Below are 22,228 nucleotides of genomic sequence, written 5' to 3' on the forward strand. Positions count from 1 at the left end.
AAAGTTCAAAAAAAAAAAAAAAAAAAAAAGTAAAATAAATAAATAAATAAAAGAATATGACACGAGTGAGTTAAGACGATTACGTAACGACGTTGTTGTTAATTTATGAAAACATTCGTCGAAACATTGTCGTTGTCGTTTTTCAGTTTTTTTCTTTTTTCTTCGAAAAATATCGTAAATGCGTAATTTGATAAAACAAAAGACGTACGCCAACCGCCGTTGATACGCGATCAATGTCCTTCCTACGTTCTCTTTAGAAAACGCGCCAAACCGTACACTTTCAAATGTTTCGCGCGGGCTTCCGCGCTTATTCGAATGAAAAAAGTTCGATACGTCTCTCCTCCCGCACTTGACGATTATTTACTTATCGTTAGAAATTTTTATTGTTTCAAGAATTATATATACGTACTTGTCGAAATTATTCTTCGTTGAAACGAATCGAAATATTTCGACGAACGTTGACAGGCCGGTCATCCATCGTGCTTCTTTCAACGTTCGAAATCGTTCTATTACCCGCCAAAATTTCAAATGTTTCCAACTCCTATAAGAGAGAGAGAGAAAGAGAGAGAGAGAAAGAGAGAGAGAGAGAGAAAAAAACAAAAAAGAAACGTCGAAATCTTCGTATTCACGAATACGAACGATATTACGTATAAGAAAGGTCCTCTCGTATAATTCGAAAATTATAACGAAACACGTTATAATATAAATTTCGTTTCACTCGAAAACAAATTCACAAGAATATCGTTCAATTATTATTGGAAGAAACTTGGACGAGCACGATTCGATTCGATTCGAAATATCGGTTCAATTTTCGACGTCGATTAACTTCGATGGTTAATTTTTGACGAAGACGACGAAGCATCTCACAAATATATCGAAACGATATCTGTCCTTCTTTTTTTTTTTTCTATTTTTTCTCCATCTCTTTCTTTTTGTTTGGATAACGATCGAAAGGAAAAAATTGTCTATTACCGAATCGAACGCACGAGACTCTTATCCAGTTTCTTTCTCGTAATAAAAGTAAAACCGTACGATGCACCACCAACGATGTGCTGCACGAGACTGACATCCCCTCCGCTGGTTCTACTGCTCGATTAATTCAAGATGGCGCATCCAGTTCGCGCAGCTTCTCACCCTCTCTCTCTCTCTCGCGCTCTCTATATCCTTCTCACTCTTCTATCCTTCTCCGTCTCGACCAATAGCAACGCCGGTGTTCGTTACTTTCGATCCCTTCCTCTCTTCTTTAATGCTCGCAACAAGTTGCAGTTGAATCGTGTAATACACGTTGATCTTTGCCGTATTTGTTTTTCCCTTTATTCGTTTGTTTTCGTTTATTTCGTTTTTCTCGTTGTTCAATTTCTTTTTCTTTCTTTTTTTTCTCTCTTTTCAAAAAACGCGATAACGAGCACCCACTGACGTTCGAAATTGGCGGTACTAATCGCGACGATCGTCATTTTTTTCTCGGTCTCTCTCTCTCTCTTTTTTTTTTTTTTTTTTTTTTTTTCTATAAAAAAGATCTACGTTTGTATTCGGTCTATACGAAGTACATCTATATTGATCAAAATTATACTGCTAAAAATACGATGTGTTTCATTAATTATCGTAATTAATTATCTTCTTCGTTTTCCTGGTACCTCGGACATCGTGCTAGATGCATCGGAACTGTAGCAAACGCTTTGCTGAGAAAAGAAAAAGAGAAATAAAAGAAAAAGAAAAATGCAATAACTATCTCTCGTATCTTTTTCTCGATCAAATCCTTACATTTATAATGATACAGGGTGTGACAAAATTATGCGATAAAAGTTCAGAAATGAAGATACATAAATAAAGATCGTACACATAAATAAAGAATAAAACAAAATTGATTCTATAGATAATTATTTTTTTCGAAAACGTTTAATTTCCAAGTAATAATTTTGTTCAAGTACGATCTCACAATTGGGTTATATCGTACGTTTAATATTGACCGTTAGATTCAAGGTAATATCCAAGTGCGTATGAATTTAGTCGTTACATTTCGACCAATGAAATACGTTGAAACAAATGAACGTTCACATCGAAAGATAATTTTCTTAGAAATCGAACACTGACGAATATAACCTTCGTGGGACCCGAGGTTTTAATGCAATTTTAATTAATTGATATCTAGATTGATATCTAATTGATTCTGGAAAACTTCTTTTTTTCTTTTATATCAAAATTTGTAAACATTAATATATATTAATAATATAAATAATAACATATTTAATATGCGATTAAATATTTGCATTTTTGCAAATTTATTAATATTAATATAAGTTTGAAAAACCATTCGGCAAAGGGCGATTCACTCTTTTTAATATGTCTAAGAAATTTTTTGAATATATATATATTTACGATGTTTTTGTAATAAGGGATGCACCCAATATTTTTTTTTTTTTCTTTTTAATCATCACAATGATCTTAATAACTATTCTGTTTCGATGGTTGTTACGATATTGACTAATTTAAATTATTTGGTTTTTTCGAATTGTTCGTCGACCAAGTTCTTTATTTTGTAACTTGTTCACAATGTTACGTATGCGTACGATTCGAATAGTGAAAATGGCTCATACGTTTCTGACACGGTATTCTTGAACACAAATGTGTAGTATTCGGAATTGGGAACGTACATACGTACATATATATGTTTTCGCGTTGCACTGATTTACGTTTGGCACAAAGTCGGAAGATATATATGTGTATTTCCTAAAAATATCGATTAAAAAAAAAAAAAGAAGGAAATAAAAACAAGAGAGAAAGAAAAAGAATAAAAAGAAATAAGTAAAAATTATATGACACAGGTCGATTGAAAAGTTATCGTTGATATCGTCATAATTAATCTCAATTTTTATATTAATTGACAATATATATCAATTTTTTGTTTTATGTGTATATATATATATATATATATATATATATATATACGAACGTTATTACGTATTGCAAAAATGAATAACTCGTATAGAGAAGAAAAGAAAGAAAAAAAATAAATAAATTTAACGTTTCCGTTTATATTAAAAGATTCCATATGTTTGCGGAATGAAATAATTTAAATGTAAATTTTAAATTAAATAAATGGCGCGAAAGAAGAAAAAACTTTGACTTATTATTTTAAGTTGAATAAAATTAAATTGTATGACTATGGGCAAAATACTGACATAGATAATTCGTATGTTTTTTTTTAATTAATATATACCATTGTATACAAATGTTGAGAATAAAAAACTATTTGATGCAACCATAAATTTGTGCCGTTTATTATAATAAATTTCATAAATTATTTCGAAAAAAAATAAAAAAAAAAATTGTATGTTTTTCTAGGATAACTGTTATTTGATATATATATGATCAAATCAAGAGCATATCTTTCAATTGTTATAATATCTTTCTGATGGAAAGTTCGTACACAAATCGTGTACAGTTTGATCTATGAAAATGATCTATGATCTATGAAAACTCGTTTCTATATTCAACAATCAACTATCGTTCGATAGGCAATAATTGAAGTCTTAAATATTTATGCTCAGTACGTGATTGTTTCATTTACGTTTTCTGATTGGTCACGTTGAACTATTAGACCATAATTATTGAATTTTTTGTTTTATTGAATATTTTTAACAACCGCGAATGAATTACCATAATTTAATCGCAAGTAGGCGTATTTTTTAGCCTGTTTAAAACTCTATAAATGGTCTGTGATCTGAACAAGATTTTTTTTAACATTTCATGTAAGGAAATGTCAGCATAATGTATCATAATTTCAGTATACGAATAAACATAAAATGGCGTACATTATAATCATAAGAATCTATTTAAAAATCTTATATAAAAATAATCTAATTTGATAAATTATTTTTTTTGTTTTTGTATATATGAGAAATTGATTCCTGAAGTTTCGCAGCATAATTTTGTTACACCCTGTGTAAAATTTAATTATAAATTAAGGACCAAGTTGAATATCTTTTTTGTTAGAAGCATTAAAAAAATAATATATATATATATATATATATATATTTATTAAAGTTGATATATTAATGTTAAATAATATATTATTATTAAAGTTTCTTTTATGATTTCACAAATATTTTAAGTAATACAAAATGAAACGATCGACTTTAAGTCGTTTGATTTATATGATTAAAAATTTTTCTTATGAAACATTTGTATAATTAATTTAATTAATTTAACTTTGAAAAAATCATTAAACAAGTATAGATATAAAGTTAATGATTAATAATTAATAATAAGAATGGCACATTATAAACTTTGTTAATCGAAAAACGTCGAAAATATTAGAAAATGTGAAAAGAAAAATGATTACAATATGTCGATTATGCATTAAAGAAAATAATGAATATTTATCGAATTAAAATTAACTATTACTAGTTTTGTTATTAGAAATTAATCTTAAAGATTTTTTCTTTTTAATTAACAATCTTAGCAAGGTAATAACTAAACTTGCTGTTAGATTGTTTCGTATAACACTTTTTATTTTTTCATGGCCTCTTGAAATTTACATCAAGATATACATTTGAAAATACGTATGTAAGTATTGTATATGCTATATATCTCGTTAATTATTAACTTTTGACATATACTTGTTTACTTAACTTTTCATAAATAATTGATCAAAATATTTAATTAATTAAAAACACAGAGTTACGTATCATGCAAAAAATTAAGAACAATTATAATATAATAAAATAAAATTAGTTTGTTTTATATTTCGTAATCTTAAAATATTTGGACGAATGAAATCAATAAAACTTTTTCTTTTTTTTTTTTTTTTATAAACGAAATATTCAACTGTACCTTAATATATAATCAATCAAAAAAAAATATATATATATTTATTTATTTATATATAAATATATATACAAAAAAAATTATATATATATATTTATTAAAAATTTATGATACTTACCCTGAATATCGTTCGTTCTACCGGAGAACTCGAAGGTGATGCCGAGGTAGATTTCACGTACTTTTTCCTCCTAAAACAAATTAAAGCGTATATTTAAATGATATATCTTAATTTATTTATCGATAATTTGTATTGTTCCTTTTCTTTTTTTTTTTTTCTTTTTTAATTCTTTTTTTGTTTCTAATCTCACTGGCAAATTCTGCTTCCAGATACTGTGTCTTTGCTGGTGTAACTAATAGCGGCTAAACAACGTTCCTCGTCGTATCGATCCTGACAACCACCAGGACATTGTCCGAACTTGTTTTTATACCACTCCTTTAGTTTTTCTATTGGTCCCATCGGGACAATTGTTTTCGAGAAACCCCTCTCACATTTAGAATAATCAGTATTTTCGTATAGCACTGCGACCCTATAAAAACAATCGGTTTGCACTATTCATTGGTTCATCATTTTTCAACATTTTTAATCAATGTTTATAAACGAAATATCGAAATAAATTGTCAATATTAAAGTGATTAATACAAAAACTATTAACATTTTAATTAAAATTTAATGATTCGTTGATATTGTATAAAATGGATGATCGATATTTATAATAAACCTAGACGCGACCGAAACTCAATTTCGAAACTTAATTATTTATATCGATCACTACGAGCGTACTGATATTTTATTATAAATACTAATCAAAATATTCATATACGCATACATATTATATTTACGACGAGTTATTTGTGTTTGTTGTAAATATTTACGATTAATTAATAATAAGAAAATATTGATCGATTAAATAGAAATGAAAATAATTTCAATTTTTTTTGTTAATAAAATTTTGTTTAATAAAAAAATACGGACGTTCCTTAACGTAACGTATTAACTTACGGTGTGTTTGGAGATTCACATGGTGAACATTCCTCCGAATGTCTGCTGAGATATCTGTAGCAAACTAGACTCAAACCGACCAACAACCAGACCAATAATGCGCTTACTACAGCGATTATAATCAACTCGGTAGTTCCAAACGTTATAAGTTCATTATCTATATATATAGAATTATATCTTTAGATTATATACATATAAATTTATGTATGTATATATATATATATATATATATATACGTAAAAATTTTATATAATTTTATTGAGTTACCCTTATAAAGAGGTGGTATGTCATCAATTGGCACACTGTTGTGTTCGATCTCCATTTTCGGCATAACTTGATAAGAACCACTTTTGATTTTCATAGTTCCTTCTGAAAAAATAAATAATATTCGTTCTATATATATACGACGATCTATCTATCTATCTATCTATATATATATATATTAAAAAGATTTAAATACACATACACACACATTTATTATTATATATGTTATATATATTTTTATACGTTATTATATATTATTATATATGTATTTTATATATATAAATATATATTATATAGATATATATCATATTATAATATATATATAAATTTATTATATAAAATATATTATATATATATATATTTATTTATTTATTGTACCTGTTTCTTCCAATGAAAAAATTACTCTCAAAACTCCACCGAATGCTGGATACCATTTTTCATCGTTCAAATGTCGTCTTACCTATATCACGTAAAATAATATTTAATTATCGTCGTGTTCTCGATTTTAATGAAATAAAATGTTAGAAAAACTCACAACGTACTGATTGCTGCAGCCAAGAGAAGAAGTTTCTATTGAAATTATCCAGGGCGTCTTTTGTTTTCGACCTCGATACGATACACTTCACGCTGGCAATGTAATATTTAACGAGAACGAACGCCGATCGTTCGGAATGTAAAGACTGAAGGCTGTTCGATTTGAATGGTACGGCGATACTATGTATAGAAGAATATTATTCAATTATTAACACGAGATGAATAAACTTGATACATTCGACAATACGTATTTGAGGATTAAGTTAAAAACAAACCTGTTCGGTTCAGTTTCATCGTCCAAAAAAGGAATTGGAACGATCGTTGATTCTTCGTCCATATTAGAATCATCGTTGTATCCTTAAAATAAAAGAAAAAAAAAAGAAAAAAAAAATGATATATTATTAAATATATTACTATCTCTCTGTAACGTTATGTAACTTTTAAGTTTACGCATCACACAAATACATATATATATATATATATATATATATATATATCTTTTTTTTGGTTTTGTTTTTAAATTTTATTTTATTATTATTTGTATTATTATTATTATTATTATTATTATTGATTTTATTATTTTATTTGTATTATTGTTTTTATTATTGTTATTATTTTTTCTTTTATTTTCTCTTCATATCCGAAGTTTTTAAGATCTTCTTTTTCAAATATAACTTGTAGTTAATATATTATATTAGTTTATCAGTAATATCGTAATTCGATAGGAAATAATTTTTTAATAAATACGAAAGAGAAATTTGAATCATAGAAAGTTGTTTTTTTTTTTTTTTTTTATATCTTTTCTTTTCTTCAAATATCAATTATACTTAGTACAGTATAATTACACTAGTGTATCAATAATACAATAATTATATATGAAATAATTTTTTAATAGACATAAAATGTTGACTATAAAGAATTTATAATACTACATTTTTTTCAAATAATAATTATACTTAGTGTAGCATAATTATACTAGTGCACCAGTAATATTATCATTTCATATGAAATACTTTTTTAATAGAGACAAAAGAGAAAATATTGATTATAGAAAGTTTACAATATTTTCTTTTTCTTCTTCAAATTTTATAAATTGCAATCAGTATATTATATACTAATGTATCAGTACTATACTTTATAATTTGAAATCAATTAATTTTTTAGTATAGATAAAGAGAAATTATAATAAAAAATATAATATAAAAAATATACAATAATCTAATAAAATCATTCAAAAAAAAAAATATATATATATATATAAAATAAAATACCTGCAGGCAAATATCTCCTCGATCTTAATCGATAGATATATCGTTTTTTCTTTCTACGAGCAAATCTTTGTTGAAGATGACGATTATTTTTATCGTCACGAATAGGATATGTAATTAATCCATTACAAGCTACGAACGATTCCGACGGTGTCGTTACAATTGGCATCGTTTTAAACGGTGTAATTTCACCGCTTGACTTTGACCAACCATTCCCATTCGTATGAAGAAAATCTTTCAACTCTTCGTAAAGCTCGAATAATTTTTTTGCGTTATGATACTTGATGTTCCCTGCGTAATACGATTGTTTTGTAAATGGTAATATGTAAGCTCGCAAATAACCACCCATTGCATCGGCCAAAGCTTTTAACATCAAGTGTTTAGTTTTTCCTATCGAAAGTATTCGTACGGAATCGAGACAAATATGAAAGTAATCCATTAACAATGCTATGTATTGGTCGTTCTGATAATCGATGACCTTCACCTAATAAAAAAAAATGTTATAGATAGTTAACAATAACTATGACGTTAAGTCATCAACCCAGTTAATTTGATTAACGTCTCGTCGTGAATTTGTTCTAGATATTTTTCTTTTTCTCTTTCTCTTTACCTTCGGTAAAATATCTTGAAACATACGTCGACTATTCAAAATTGTAAATTCCTCGCTGGTCCAACAACGTTTCATGTAATCGCCTTTCTCAAACAATACCGTACCAATGTTCTCGTTGTTCCTCAAAACTTTGTTGCCTTTTGTTCTATATTAATAATACAGGTATATTTATAAATGGAATAATAGTACTACAGAAGTAACGAGAAGATTAAAGGATCCTCGTACAATGTCTACCTTGATAATTTTTCTTTTCTTTTATTTTATTTTTTGTTTATTATTATTATTTCTCGGCTTTTATTCGGACAATATGATTTTTACATTATTATTTATTTCGATAAATTTTAAGCGATACTTAATAATAATAGTAATAGTAATAATAATAATAATTGTAGTAGTGGTAGTAGTGGTAGTAGTAGTAGTAGTAGTAGTAATAATAATAATAATAATAATAATAATAATAATAATAATAATAATAATAATAATAATAATAATACAAATACGATTCGTAAATATGTTTTTGAAGACATTAGGTGATACATTTTGTACCTTTTTTTTTTCCTTTTCTTTTTTTAAATTGCATATGTAAATTATGCAAATACCTTTGTTTGTTAGAGGTTATACTCATTACAAGTATCAGAAGAAACCATGGAGAATGTGGTTTCATGCTCCGTATGGACAAATCTCAAGTGTCTACCCGTATGATTTTACTTTTTTTTTTCCTTTTTTTTTTTTTCAAATAACTTTTCAATTAAATTTCTTCTTTCAAAAATCGTTCAATGGCCTTTTCGATTCCTTTAGCCCTTCCGTCATGATCTCGTCGTCCATTTTTCTCAACGCGACGAACTTCGTATTTTTGATTGAAATCGAAGACATTTATATATATATGAAAAAAAAAAAAGAAAAAAAAAAAAAAGAAAAAACTGACGAACCTATATCTATTTAAGAACATGAAACCTCTATATTTATATATATATATATATATACACACATGCATATATATAATGTGTATATATATATAATACTTATGTTTATACATTTGTCAATTATTCCATATCACAGTATATCTTAGCAAAGATTAGAGTTTAATTCGTTAAACATTCATAATAATGAAAAATATTTCGAAGTAAGTGTTACAGATTTTTAACTTATGAAAATGTAAATTTAGTCGATTAGGACGACTTCATTTTACATAAAAATCGTAAATGCAACATCTTGACTTCGTCGGTATTCAATTTGACGACACCTTCTTGATTGTCGATAGAGAGTAAAGTTCCAACAGCTTCTCGTTCCTCGCCAACTATCACTTTTACTCGATCCCCTCTCGAAGGTACTACAGGTTCCAATTGATCGCAAACTAAATTTACAACTCTGTCTTCGACGGGTAGAAACACGGCACACATTCCAGCCTTATGTTAACAAAGAAAAATTTTATTAAAATAAATATATTTATTTATGATAATTAAAATGAAAAGTTGTTTAATACATACAGAAATTCCTCGTATAACACCTTGCTGTCCTGCGAGTGCTGGATCAGGATGAGAACCACGAATACGTACTTCAATATCTGTAGTGTGCCATTCAGTGTTACCAATCATACCAGACCCAACTCCGCTATCTAAACCTGCTCCAGGAGTTTGTGGATTATAAGGACTTCCTGCTACTCCTAAAAGATATAAACATAATTTAAAAACAGAAAAAGAACCTACAACACCATCACAAACAACAACAACATCTTACTGTTTCATGAGAAATTTATAACTTATTAAATAAAGTAGTATCTATCGTCTCACCTGGTGTCATAGGACTGTAACCCATCGGTGATGGAGTAGCGAATGCTCCATGAGGACTCGTTGTATATCCAGTTCCACTTGGTGACGGTGTAGCAACGTAACCCGTAGGACTTGGACTAGCAGTCGCACTACCCGCTGGACTTGGACTAGGTTGATAAGTACTGAAACTTTGTTCCGATCCATACATAGTACCAGGTGTTTGAGGTGTAAACGGACCACCAGTAGAAGGATAACCAGATACGTATCCCGGTGAACCAGCTTCTTCCATGCCATAACCATCGAAGTCGTTTGTTCTCGCTGGTGTATTGGTGATTGTAGGATCCCAAGCACCTGATTGACCTGGTGTCCTTGAACCATCGTGAGATGGCGTCATAGAACCATAATGAGGCGTGCGTGAACCATCTGTAATAGAAATATAATCATTTCTAAATATCATAGACGTCTGAAGAGGGATGAAAAAAATAATCAATTATTGCTAAATGATACTTACTTTCGTACATAGGCGTTTGAGATCCATGCATAGGAGTTTTGGATCCATCTCTCGCGTACATTGGTGTTTGTCCACCGGCCGTATACGCTGGTGTACGACTGTAACTACTGAAACCACCATCCTTTGTAGGTACACCAACGTTTGCTATGTGTGATCTGTCGACGGATATCGTTTGACAAGTTGAGTGTAGTTCCACGCGTGCTGTAGTTTCCGTAGCATCTTTAACTATGCCTACGTTTCCTTTATATGGTCCACCAGTTATTTTTATAGTCGTTCCTATCAACTCTCTGTCTCTTCTTGTACCTCCACCGCGACCTCTACCTCTACCACCTCCACCACCTCCTCGTCCCATTCCACCTCTACAAAAGGAAGAAAACAGAATTACTCGTATATTGATTATAGATTGAAAATAAATAAATACTAGAAAGCAAATATATGATACCAACCCACTGGGATGCATCGGAGAGGCAATTCTTGGTGACATAAAACCAGAGATTGGTGACATAGACGTAATAGCCGATTTGTTTCCACCGGAAAGTTGTAAATGTCTCGTTTTACATACGAATATACCTCCATTGTCAACGAACATTCGCGAATGTAGAAATGCAAAACTTCTATAGAGATGTTTTATTTCACCTCCTCTACCCGCATGTGGCCCGTCCACCACTTTAACAATATCTTTCTTTTGTATTGGATTTTGTTGAGAATCCAATGCCACCGCGTTTCTATTCTCTCGACGTTTCGTTAAACCCTGCGGTCTGGCTTCTATCACTTTACCGTGCATAGAAAGAACATGAAAATTTTCACGTTCTAAACGAACTATAACACCGACCGTTTGGGCATCGAGTTGAACTAAATCACCCCATTGAAATTGCCCTAAACTATCGACACCGGTTGCCATATCCGAACATAATTGTAAATCCCTTGGTAAAACTTCCAATTCGTGCATCGATAAATCAGAAAACAAAACTACTCTGTTTTGTTCCACTCTAACTATTAAACCTGTGTCACCTTCGTATCGTCCAGCTACTACCTTTAATTTTACAACACGTAATAGATTAATTGTAAATTATAATTTTTATATTTATTCGTTTATATGATAGCAACAACGTATACGTACTTTAACATGATCGCCCATTGTAAAGTACTTTCTCAATTCTGTTGCTTGAAATTCTAATGCTTCCTTCAACTCTTCATGTTTTGGCATAACCATTATCATATTTCCATCTATCGAAACGATCTTTCCTTGCAAATTTATCAATTCACCCTCGCACACTTCGACATTATCCCCGTTACTGAAGGAATGTGTCACCGCTTGATCCTCTTTCCCAGCTGGTACTCCTGTTGCCGGAGTTCCACTTAAATCTATCTCGACACCTTCTGGTGCTTCTTCAAATCTTTCCAATTCGGAAAGAGATGGCTTAACACCTTCTGCTATAATAGCACTCGTTGTGAAATTCTTGTACAGGAATCTGAAAAATACAATTTTGAAAAGATTATGTATAATATTAATTAATTATATCATTATTATTCCTTAATAAGAGGATTATTAATTAATTCAAGAAAATATAGTTATTTTTTTCAAAAATTAATTATTATTATTCCTTAATAAGAGGATTATTAATTAATTAATTAATTAATTAAAATATTTAATTACCCTTTTCTACTATATCTATTGCCTTCGAAAATTAAGAAATCTCCATCACTGGTAACTTCTCCTCCGATAGCTCGAATTGCTTCAGGATCAAATGGTTTTGCAGGCGGTCTTCTCTTTTTTCTTCTTTTCAAAGCTTCGGATTCGCTTTGTGCCGTTCTTAAAGCACCACGTGGCCGTGTATAATCTATTCTTGGCAGTAGTTTTAAATGCACTTGATTCTGCGCTAAGTCAACATAATCCACCTGTGCTATATCGTCTTTATAAATGCCTCTTTTTAATCTGACCCATTGTTTAGCTTTTAATCCTGTTTGTTCTTTGACGACTCTTAATACATCAGTCATTTCTTTAATCGGTACCATCTGTTGTTTCCATATACCCATTCTTAAATTTCCTACATTTTCGATAGCAGCCTTTATGTGCGGTTGTTTGTACGCTTCTATATAAATATATCCTTTCACACCTTCAGGTACAACAACCGATTTAATTTGGAGTGGTTCTCCTACAAGAAAAATATAAATGAAATTTATTAAGAAATTATAATTAATTATATTAGAATTTAAAACAAATGAAAGGAATATATAAATACCAGAGAATTGATACGTAATAAACTTCCGCATCAATAAAAGTACGGTTGCTCTTTCTTCTCCAATACGACATTTTATCATCCAAAGATTTGGATCTTTAACTCCGGGTAGTAAAGTTTGTTGCGTTATTTCATCGCTCATCTCTTCACCTCCATCGCCAAAGTGACGAGCAGCTGCAGACTCATCCGCATACTTTTTCCTCAAATATTCTTCTATTTCATCTTCTTTTTGTGAACTAATGCAAATTAATTGTAGCAATGAATAAGTATTAATTATAAAATATATGTAATCATCACTTTCTAATATAGTAAATATTGAAACTTACTCCCAAAGATTAGTGCCTCTACGTCTTCCTTCAATTTCTCTTGCGGTAGGTCCTAATTCATCAACTTCGTTCCCTACAATACCAATTTCTTGAGCTCCTTCTTCCCATTCTTCATCGTCTTCAACTTCGTCATCTACTTCAGCTTCATCAATGATAAATCCACCGAATCTATCTTTTTTCTTTTTCTTTCTAGGTCTATCATCGTCTTCTTCCTCTTCCTCTTCGTCATATTCGCTACTGCCATCCAGATCTTCGCCTATAGTTTTAAAAAAACATGTTTACTTCATTTGTTAAACAATATACCTAGCATATATAACAATAATATAACATATTTCTTATTTATAAGACCGTACAATCGATCATGATATTTTTTAAATGTTATAACACTCGTCAAATTCATCTCAATATCTGTTAAAAGTTAGATGTAAAGAAATTATATATTTACTTATAATAATATTAAAAAAAAAAAAAAAAAAAAAAAAAAAAACTGAAGATAATTTTAAAAATTTAAAAAAAGAAAGAAAAAAAGAAAGAAATAAAGAAAAGAATGGACAAAAGATCTATCATAATCATTTTTAAATATCTCTTCAAACCACGTAACAACAGATAAAAATGAGATCTATAACACCAAACAAAAATATTTTCGATTGGCCCGCTAACGACAGAACAATCTAAACATTATTCGATAATGCAGATACTCCAAATATTTTACCTTCTGGTTCTTCTTCAGGTTCCACCACTTCTTCGTCGCCAGATCTAACTTCTTCAGCTTCGTCAGCTTTCGCATCTCCATCATCTGATCTAAATATTCAAAGGGGATGAATACAAAGAAATAATTGAAACAATATGGAACTTAAAAATTAAAAAATTGAAAAGTAAAAATAAAAGAGGGAAAATAAAAAAAAAAAGAAGAAAGAAAGAAAGAAGGAGAAAGAAACAATTAAAAAGAAAAAATACAAACGACTTACCCTGATCCTGATCTAGAACGTGATCGAGATCTAGATGGACTTCTCGAAGGAGATCTGGAAGGGCTTCTACTTCGCGAAACGCTACGATTTTCTTCTTGATCGCTTTCACTACCTCCACCGCCACGATCACTTTCGTTATCGGAAAAATTACTTCCTTCTGATTCGGACATTTTTCTTTTTTATTTAAACGAAATAATTATTCTCATAGAGAAGAAATAAATATTAATTCCACGTATACAAAGTAATATCGATGGAATTCAAGCAAAACACATACACCGAAGGTTACGTTTATTGCTTTTACTAGAAATAAATACTGACAACATAATAAAATCTATCACCAGGAGTACCAACATTACAACCAATCAAAATCGTCGCAGTTAAATATTCGAAAATGAATCAAAACGAAAAGATATTCTATGAAATAAGTAATTCAAGGATTCTGTTTTATTATTAATATTTTCATAATTATACGTTAAATAAAGTAATTTAATAATTTACGTATCTATAGAAAAGTTTGTCAATAATCGAATCCCTCGTGCATTGATGAATTGTTTCATAGATACGCCATATAAGTAGAAATTCATACGTTGTTTTAATTATCACTAGTATTATGATAAATATTTTAAATAATCATTTATAATAATTGATTTTTGATGGATTCTTTATTGAGTTAGAGCAATAACATATAAATATACATTACTTCAAATTTCAATAAAAATATTTTAATTAGTTAAATACAATTCATTCTTGATTCATTTGGTAACATGAATATAAGATGATGCAATGCAATGAATATATAATGACGTTATTAGATTATGAATATATATATATATATATATATATATATATATATATATATACACATATATATAAATATTAACAAGAACATTGTGATACAATGTTTTCTGTGCATAACTATTCATAATTGAGAATATCATGTACAGTGTTAATAAGAAAATATCATCTGTAAGCTGTTCGACTAGTTAAAAAAATACAACAAACATTATTCGTTGTTTAACATTCTTGCGATTGATCATTATTTAATTTGGCTTACATGTTTATGTTATGAACATTACAATGAATCGCAACTAGCAAAATATATCTTTTGGATATCAAAACTGATTGTGAATATAAAATATTCATTTAGAAAATAATAATAATAATAATAATAATAATAATAATAATAATAATAATAATAATATTAATAATAATAATAATAATAAAAATAATAATAATAATAAAAAGTTTGTAATCAAATAATAATTACAAATTATTAGACCTTAACAAAATAGATAGAGGTGAACTACAAAAAGCAAATGCTGTATTTTTCATTCTGTAGTAAATAATATTCCTTGGAAAAACAAAAAAAAAAAAAAGAGAGAGATGAGTAATACAATGTATAAATAGACGCAAAGCATAACAAATAAATGTATTGATAGGTAGTAATTTTAAGGTATACAGCATCAGGTGTTTCGATTTTTGTTAGAGATTATAATTTTTTAAAAATATCAAAAATCATAATAGACTAGCGATTATCACCCCTTTTAGTTTATAGAATGCCATATTTAGCATATAATTCTGCAAATATTTCAAAACATTATTGTCAATTTGTTATACCGATCATGATCCTGTATCAGATTTAGAAGCAGTAGATGCAGGTTTATTGGATGTAGAAGCTTTAACTTTTCTCTTTGGGGGAATTGGTGCATCAGAACTACCAGGCGGTGGTGTTTCAGGAATAGATGCATCAGTTTCTAAACTTTGTAAAGGTTTTGTAATTTTCTTTGTGCTTTTTGCAGTCTTTTTAGGTTTATCAGTAGAGCTAGAGCTTTCTCCGCCTTCTTCCTGACTTTCTTTTGGCTTCTTCACAACCTTCTTAACCACTTTTTTTGCAGTCTTCTTTTCAGCAGCCTCAGTATCAGCTCGATCTGCTGAATCGCTTTCTGAGGTTGATTTTTTAGTAACCTTTTTTGTAGATTTTTTAACAGTCTTTCCTTGACTTTCTACATCCTGCGTACTGGCATCTACAGGACTAGTTGGAGGAGTAGGTTCTGTTACAGTCGGTGTAGAAGGAATAGATATTTCTTTAGTTCTAGTAGGCCTAATTGGACATTCTATTGGCGTAGACTCCAAAGAAGATTCCAATGTTTCCACTACTGTTGCAGCTCCCTCAACTATTTGCGTATCTTCTGATTGTTCTACTTTTGATTCTGTTACAGCACTTAGATCTTCTGTTTCTTTTTTTGTTTCAACAGTTTCAGTTCTTTCTTTTTCTTCTTCTTCTTGTTTAATTTGTGAACTCTCTGTTACATTCGACTGTTCACTTAACGTTTCAGTCTTTTGTGATTGGCTTTCTTCTTTCTGTGGACTTTGAATTTCTTCTACTACCTGCTTAATTACAGATCGTGCTAATAATGACTCACTTTCGTCCAATTTAATCGTAGACCCATTAACAACAGTATCTCCATTTTGACTTATGCTCGAAGTTGTATTTGGATCTATTATATTAGCAGCTTCGTTGGAGGATACTAGTAAAGTCGGATCGCATAATTGTGTTCTATCAGTTAATTCAACTGGTGTTTCGGAAAAAGCTACAACAGACTCTTGAAGTGGTGCAATTGTAGAGGAAATAACTTCTTCTGTTATTAGTTTTAGATCTTGCGAAACAGATTCTTTTGGCTCTGTTTGTAAAACAGATTCTGCAACTTGTATGGGTACAGGATTAGTAAGTATAATTTCAGAAGCACATGCGGAAGAACATTTTGTATCTTGTTCAACACTCAATTCTTCTACTTTGTCCACAGACGTTTGAATATCAACTTTTTCCTCTTGAACTGCTTTTCTATCAAATTCTTCTGTAACAGTCGTATCTTCTATTGGATCTATTAATACAGTTTCTTTTACAATCTTCGTTTGATCAGAAGATGAGGAGATTAAGTCTGTAGTTGTTTCTGCGCAGATTTCTTTAGTGGTTTGTATTAGAGGTAATTCTGCATCTGCTTCAGAAACATTTTCTTTTTCTGATTGTGATAATTGTTCTTTAGAATCTGTGTCAACCAATACTTTTTTCGAATCAACTTCTTCATGTACAGCGGAACTTTGTTGTATATCAATATTAACGGATTCATCTTTTGTAATTATTTGAGATGTATCAATAGATTCTTGTTGCGAAATATCATCCTTAGGAAATTTACAGATCAAAGATTGTTTTACGCTCAGATCACTAGTTGTTTCAGCTAAAGAGAACATAAATAATTCACATAAATTCACATGAATTTTAATCTCTGGTTTACAGAAAAGTAGATATTTATTTCTATATATTACAATCTTTTCGCTTCAAAATTTAGTAGTTTTGTTGTATCACATAAACAATTTTTCTTCTAATTAAATTAGAAAATATAAATGAAGAATATTGTAATTCTTTCACTTAATTCTTTTTATATTATACGTTTTATTAACTACTTTTCTGTAACTTTGATGTGTGTATGTATATGTGCAATAGTAGTCTATTGATAAAGTAATACAAATTTAGTAATATTTTGTATTAATTATTGAAAGCTTATGATATTGATTCATGAGAATGAAATTATGAATGATTATTGAAAATAGATAATTAAACAATAATAATCTATGTTATATTAAAGCATATAAAGCATTGAAACAAAATGTTGATTCTTTATATAATAAAAAAAAGTTATAAAGTGTTTCCTTTTTTCTTTTTAATAAAATGTAGTATATATTGAGCGTGTTATATTAAGCACTGTTTACTGACTAGTTTGCTTTCTCCCGTTTAAAGAAAAGCCATTTAAATTAAATAAGCATTTTATGACGTGCTGTTATTTAAAGAAATATAAAAATTGCTATTTGCTGTTTTTATACTCCCATAGCGTTAATGATGACTTTTTAAGTGGTCTTTTTTTTTTCTAAATGAAAAGAAATTACGTTCCTGTATCTCCATTATATTGTCAGTACTATCGAAAAAAAAAGAAAAAAATAAGAATATGAAAATTTATGATTTATGATAAAAAATTAAATGTAAAAAAAAAATTAACTATGAAAAATGAATATATATTATATAAGGCCAATATTGTTGTCACGATTAGTGTGAGCACTTGGAATATTTACCCCAGTAAAGCATAACGACAAAACAAGACGCAGCAATGCTATGGTGCCATGGTCTGTTAGTTGCTGTCCTCTGTTCCTGTTTTAAACACTCAAACTTGATTAATTGTATTACAATCCATTCTTCGTATTGTACTTCTTTGACCAAACAAATGTAAGCTTACAAATCAATATTCATTATCTCATTTCTTCTATATAATATTTATATCTTCTGTAATATTTCTTATTATTTTTGTAAATTTTTTTTATAGCACATGCTGTATTAAATAGAAAAAAGAAACAAACAGAAAGGCAAAGCATATTTGAGACACTGTTAATGATATAAATTACGAGCATATCAAAATTTCCTTGCAATTATCTTTATGCCTTCTTTCATGCAACTTTATCTTTTTGTACGAATATTTTAGAAATCCCGTTGCATAAATTTTCGATCATTATATTTCCATATCGAAAAATTTTAATATATCTATACATTTTTTATATTTAACTCATATATCTAACATTTTAAATAATATTATTTTGAATATTAAACATACCTGCTAGGCTATTAATATCATCACTGCCTAAAGATTTAGGCATTAAATCAGTACTCGCTTTTTTAGTTGCATCCAGTTCTTCTGTTTTTTCATTTTCGATCTCATCCTAAAAATAATATTATATAAGAAATAGAATACCCGAGTAACAAATACTTGTTATGGAGAGTTTCCTAAAGCAATTGGTGTTTACTTCAGTAGTTGTCTTAGGTTGGCTTGGAGCAAGAGAAAGCGTTTCACAAATTTTTTTCCATATATTATCAAAACTGTCACGACCCATATAATCAATTTGACCTTGTTCCCAACTTTGTTTCCTCATGTGTTCCTCTAAAGCGATTTGTTCTGCACTTCTTGGTTCACCCAATGTCATTTGAGCTAATGCACCAGCAAGACCAGCCTATGAAATGAATTGAAAATAATTTATTAAGTAATTTCAATGTGCCCTAAAGCAATTTACTCTAAATAAAGCAGATATAAACATATATTATAAATTATCAGATGCAACATAATATAAGCAGCATATATTCAAAAATATTATATATACAAAATAATTTACACACCTTGTTTAAATACTATATATACATGTGTAAAAGATTATTGCTTATGCATTATAGCATCAAGTGCACAATATAATGATGTGTAAAAGAGTTTACAAACGTTTATAAGCTTTATTACAAGTATGGAATGCATTTTATGGTATCGTCAGTTAGTAGCATAATAATTAAAAATAAAGCATTACTTATGCTTTTTAATAAAATGTACAGTATGTTTACATTTGTTAAATTATATATTATTCGTTATAGTTTGTCCATGATTCAGCATATCTATGAAGTAGTTCGTCAATGATTGAAATTCGCACAATGATGAACTATGCAATAGACTCGACACATTGACAAATTATACTGTATATTTTCATTTCACTTATCGTTTTGCTTAATTTCTAAATAATGCCCAACGCTATCTAAACCCCCAAAATTTATCTCAAATTATTCTATCATCAAATTACTGTTTTTTTTTATTTTTTATTTTTTTTTTCTTTTCTTTTTTCCAATGATTTTAATATATTTCAAAGATATCTGCCCAACCATATCTTAACTAATTTTATTTTGTTGTAAAGTAAAGAAGTTTTTAGGATATATTCGGATAAGGTTACAAATATTTTTTTTATTTTCTTTTTTTGTATTGGTTCTAGTTTAATTTAGGAGAACAAGTATGGGAGCAGAGTTACTTACATTTGAACTGTCTAGATGTCCTGTTAAATTCAGGTCAGATTGCGTTGCTACATTGTGGAGATCTGTACAGGGTTCGGAGGAGGGATGGGATGTCAATTTCTGTTCGTCGGTCTGTTTATCTATGATATTACTAGGATAATTATTCTGTTCGATATATATTGTCTCAGAAGTCTTATGTTCACTATTATGTGTACTGTCATGACTAGGTTGAATAAAGTCTGTCGTTTGCTGTATATTACTTTGATAATGTCTTTCTTTTTGTTCTTCCTGATTATGATCTTTTTGCTCCTGATAATGATATTGTTGTTGTTGTTGCTGCTGCTGTTGTTGCTGTTGTTGTTGTTGTTGATGGTGGTGGTGGTGGTGGTGGTGGTGGTGGTGGTGGTGATGTGAGGTATTAGATTCTTGGTGTTGATTAATATGATATGCGTGTTGACGATGATCATGATTATTATTATTAGAACTATCTGATGTTTCTCTTACAATATGAAAATCGACGTGACGATTGTTATCAGATGTTAATTTTTGATCGTTCTCATTAGTTTCATATCGATGCTCGAAATGATGCTCTTTCTCGTGACGATGATCGTGAACATGCCGATGCACATTCGTGTGCACATGAGACGTGTCTTGATAATGATACTGATGTTGATCACTTTGCCAGTGATACTCTTGCGACTTTGCAGAATGATTATCTACATAATTATCTTTCGAATACGAATACGCAAACTCTTCTTGTTTCTTATGCTCGATGAACGGTACGTTCTCCTCTTTTTTATGAAACTCTACGTTATGTGGATGGGCCGAAAATTCATTGTAATTAACAGAATGAAATTGATTTGGATCTTGATAAGATGGCTGGCGGTAATTATGATCCATAGATTCGGACATTTCATTGTTATCGTAAAAATAGTGAACATTTTCTATGCTCCCTTTATTCTTATCCATGAACATTTCATCTTTCAAAGAATAATTTTCCCAAGGATCTTTAAATTCCGAGAAGTCTGGTGTTTTTAGGCAAACGTCACTGTACGATTCATAGTTCGTCTCATTGTAAACGGGATCGTTTGGAAGAAAGGATACGACAGGTAAAGGAGTAATATCGTGCCAAAATGGTGCCAATGTGCTGGTGGCCTATGCAAGCATCATGCCAAAACAGAAAAATGCACACTCAATTGGTTAGTGATGAACTAGTGTGGCAGTGTCCATTTTTCTTATAACTTCCGTACAAACTTTATTTCCCAGAAGATAAGATAATTCGTTTCGGACGAATTGTTTCTAAAATTTTAGCCTATCTTTAAAATCTTTTAAACTATCTTTATTATATACAAAGACTATTAAAAGTATTGTTAATTTATTTTTCGTCGTTATTAAAAGACGATTTCTTATTCTATATGTTTGTTAATAAATCGTTGCAATTATACACATACTATCATAATTATTTGAACCGAATTATAATGCCACACTAGATTACCATAATCATGCTTAATCCATTCGTTTGTACATAATATAAATAAATCTATTTATCGTCAGTGCTGATATCATCATATGAACGTCAGACGAATGGATTAAAGGGATAGAGAAAAAAATAAACAAATAAAAAAAAATAAAAAAAAAAATAAAATAAAATAAAATGATCAAAGAAAAAGAAAAAAAAATAGACACTGTCCAAATGTTTGTGATAAAAGAAAAAAGAAACAAAAAAAGAAATAATAAAAAAAAAAAAAACGAAAAAGAAAGAAAGAAAGAAAGAAAGAAAGAAAGAAAGAAAGAAAAAGAATGAAGAAAAAAAAGAAGAAGAAAAGAAAGATTTACAAGGCATATTAAAAGCTGTATGAAAAACATTGTCACAAGTCGGCCTGCGATTAGCACGACGACGTTGTTCTCGTGCGTTTTTCAATGCCTTTTAAAAGTAAACATTTTGATTAATACAGCTGTTAATATGATTAGTGAATAATATATTACAACAGAATGTACACAGAAAATGTAGCGTGAACTTTGTACGTTAAAGATTAACAAAAAAA

General features: G+C 29.3%; 4 protein-coding genes across 7 annotated transcripts in view; all 4 read right to left on the reverse strand.

The window, feature by feature from the left end:
- LOC122635651 (tyrosine-protein kinase transmembrane receptor Ror) overlaps positions 1-33 on the reverse strand; it is a 286,700-nt gene extending 286,667 nt beyond the window's left edge. Inside the window, exon 1 of the mRNA XM_043826103.1 lies at positions 1-33. This exon is cut by the window's left edge and continues 349 nt beyond it. The gene's annotated coding sequence lies outside the window, so the exon portion shown is untranslated.
- A 1,498-nt stretch (positions 34-1,531) lies between these two features.
- Positions 1,532-9,008, reverse strand: LOC122635585. The gene is made up of 10 exons (XM_043825968.1): positions 8,504-9,008; positions 7,897-8,377; positions 6,901-6,982; positions 6,634-6,805; positions 6,470-6,551; positions 6,095-6,196; positions 5,828-5,984; positions 5,136-5,354; positions 4,946-5,015; positions 1,532-1,679 (listed from the first exon to the last, which is right to left on the reverse strand). Exons 1-10 carry the CDS (start codon positions 8,576-8,578, stop codon positions 1,611-1,613), a joined length of 1,509 nt encoding a protein of 502 aa, XP_043681903.1. The 5' UTR covers positions 8,579-9,008; the 3' UTR covers positions 1,532-1,610.
- A 172-nt stretch (positions 9,009-9,180) lies between these two features.
- LOC122635583 (transcription elongation factor SPT5-like) lies at positions 9,181-14,622 on the reverse strand. The gene is made up of 11 exons (XM_043825962.1): positions 14,318-14,622; positions 14,062-14,150; positions 13,350-13,605; positions 13,027-13,259; positions 12,441-12,939; positions 11,904-12,255; positions 11,230-11,816; positions 10,784-11,142; positions 10,294-10,695; positions 9,991-10,166; positions 9,181-9,909 (listed from the first exon to the last, which is right to left on the reverse strand). Exons 1-11 carry the CDS (start codon positions 14,485-14,487, stop codon positions 9,673-9,675), a joined length of 3,360 nt encoding a protein of 1,119 aa, XP_043681897.1. The 5' UTR covers positions 14,488-14,622; the 3' UTR covers positions 9,181-9,672.
- Positions 14,623-14,960: 338 nt separating this feature from the next.
- The window catches only part of LOC122635582 (ataxin-2 homolog), an 18,990-nt gene continuing 11,722 nt past the window's right edge, over positions 14,961-22,228 (reverse strand). For 2 of the 4 annotated variants that reach the window (XM_043825960.1, XM_043825961.1), the window contains 3 exons: positions 19,166-19,369; positions 18,976-19,081; positions 14,961-17,553 (listed from right to left, as the gene is read on the reverse strand). In XM_043825960.1, coding sequence (XP_043681895.1) covers positions 15,938-17,553; positions 18,976-19,081; positions 19,166-19,369 — 1,926 coding nt within the window. In that variant the 3' untranslated portion in view covers positions 14,961-15,937. Of the gene's footprint in view, positions 17,554-18,442; positions 18,519-18,975; positions 19,082-19,165; positions 19,370-20,204; positions 21,339-22,228 lie in introns of all 4 variants that reach the window. The other 2 variants (XR_006328709.1, XM_043825959.1) reach the window with 2 other exon arrangements.

The sequence above is a fragment of the Vespula pensylvanica genome, chromosome 18 (genome assembly GCF_014466175.1).
Source record: "Vespula pensylvanica isolate Volc-1 chromosome 18, ASM1446617v1, whole genome shotgun sequence".
Lineage (NCBI taxonomy): Eukaryota > Metazoa > Arthropoda > Insecta > Hymenoptera > Vespidae > Vespula > Vespula pensylvanica.

Excerpts from the sequence above, each read along its gene's own strand:
- LOC122635585 (XM_043825968.1), bottom strand. The coding sequence starts at position 8,578 with ATGAAACGTTGTTGGACCAGCGAGGAATTTACAATTTTGAATAGTCGA. Across the intron at positions 6,552-6,633 it reads TCTCTTGGCTGCAGCAATCA|GTAAGACGACATTTGAACGA; the intron begins GTACGTTGTGAG and ends TACGTGATATAG. Across the intron at positions 1,680-4,945 it reads TAGAACGAACGATATTCAGG|CAAAGCGTTTGCTACAGTTC; the intron begins GTAAGTATCATA and ends TTCTTTTCTCAG.
- LOC122635583 (XM_043825962.1), bottom strand. The coding sequence starts at position 14,487 with ATGTCCGAATCAGAAGGAAGTAATTTTTCCGATAACGAAAGTGATCGT. Across the intron at positions 12,256-12,440 it reads AATAGATATAGTAGAAAAGG|ATTCCTGTACAAGAATTTCA; the intron begins GTAATTAAATAT and ends TGTATTTTTCAG. Across the intron at positions 10,167-10,293 it reads TTACAGTCCTATGACACCAG|GAGTAGCAGGAAGTCCTTAT; the intron begins GTGAGACGATAG and ends TATATCTTTTAG.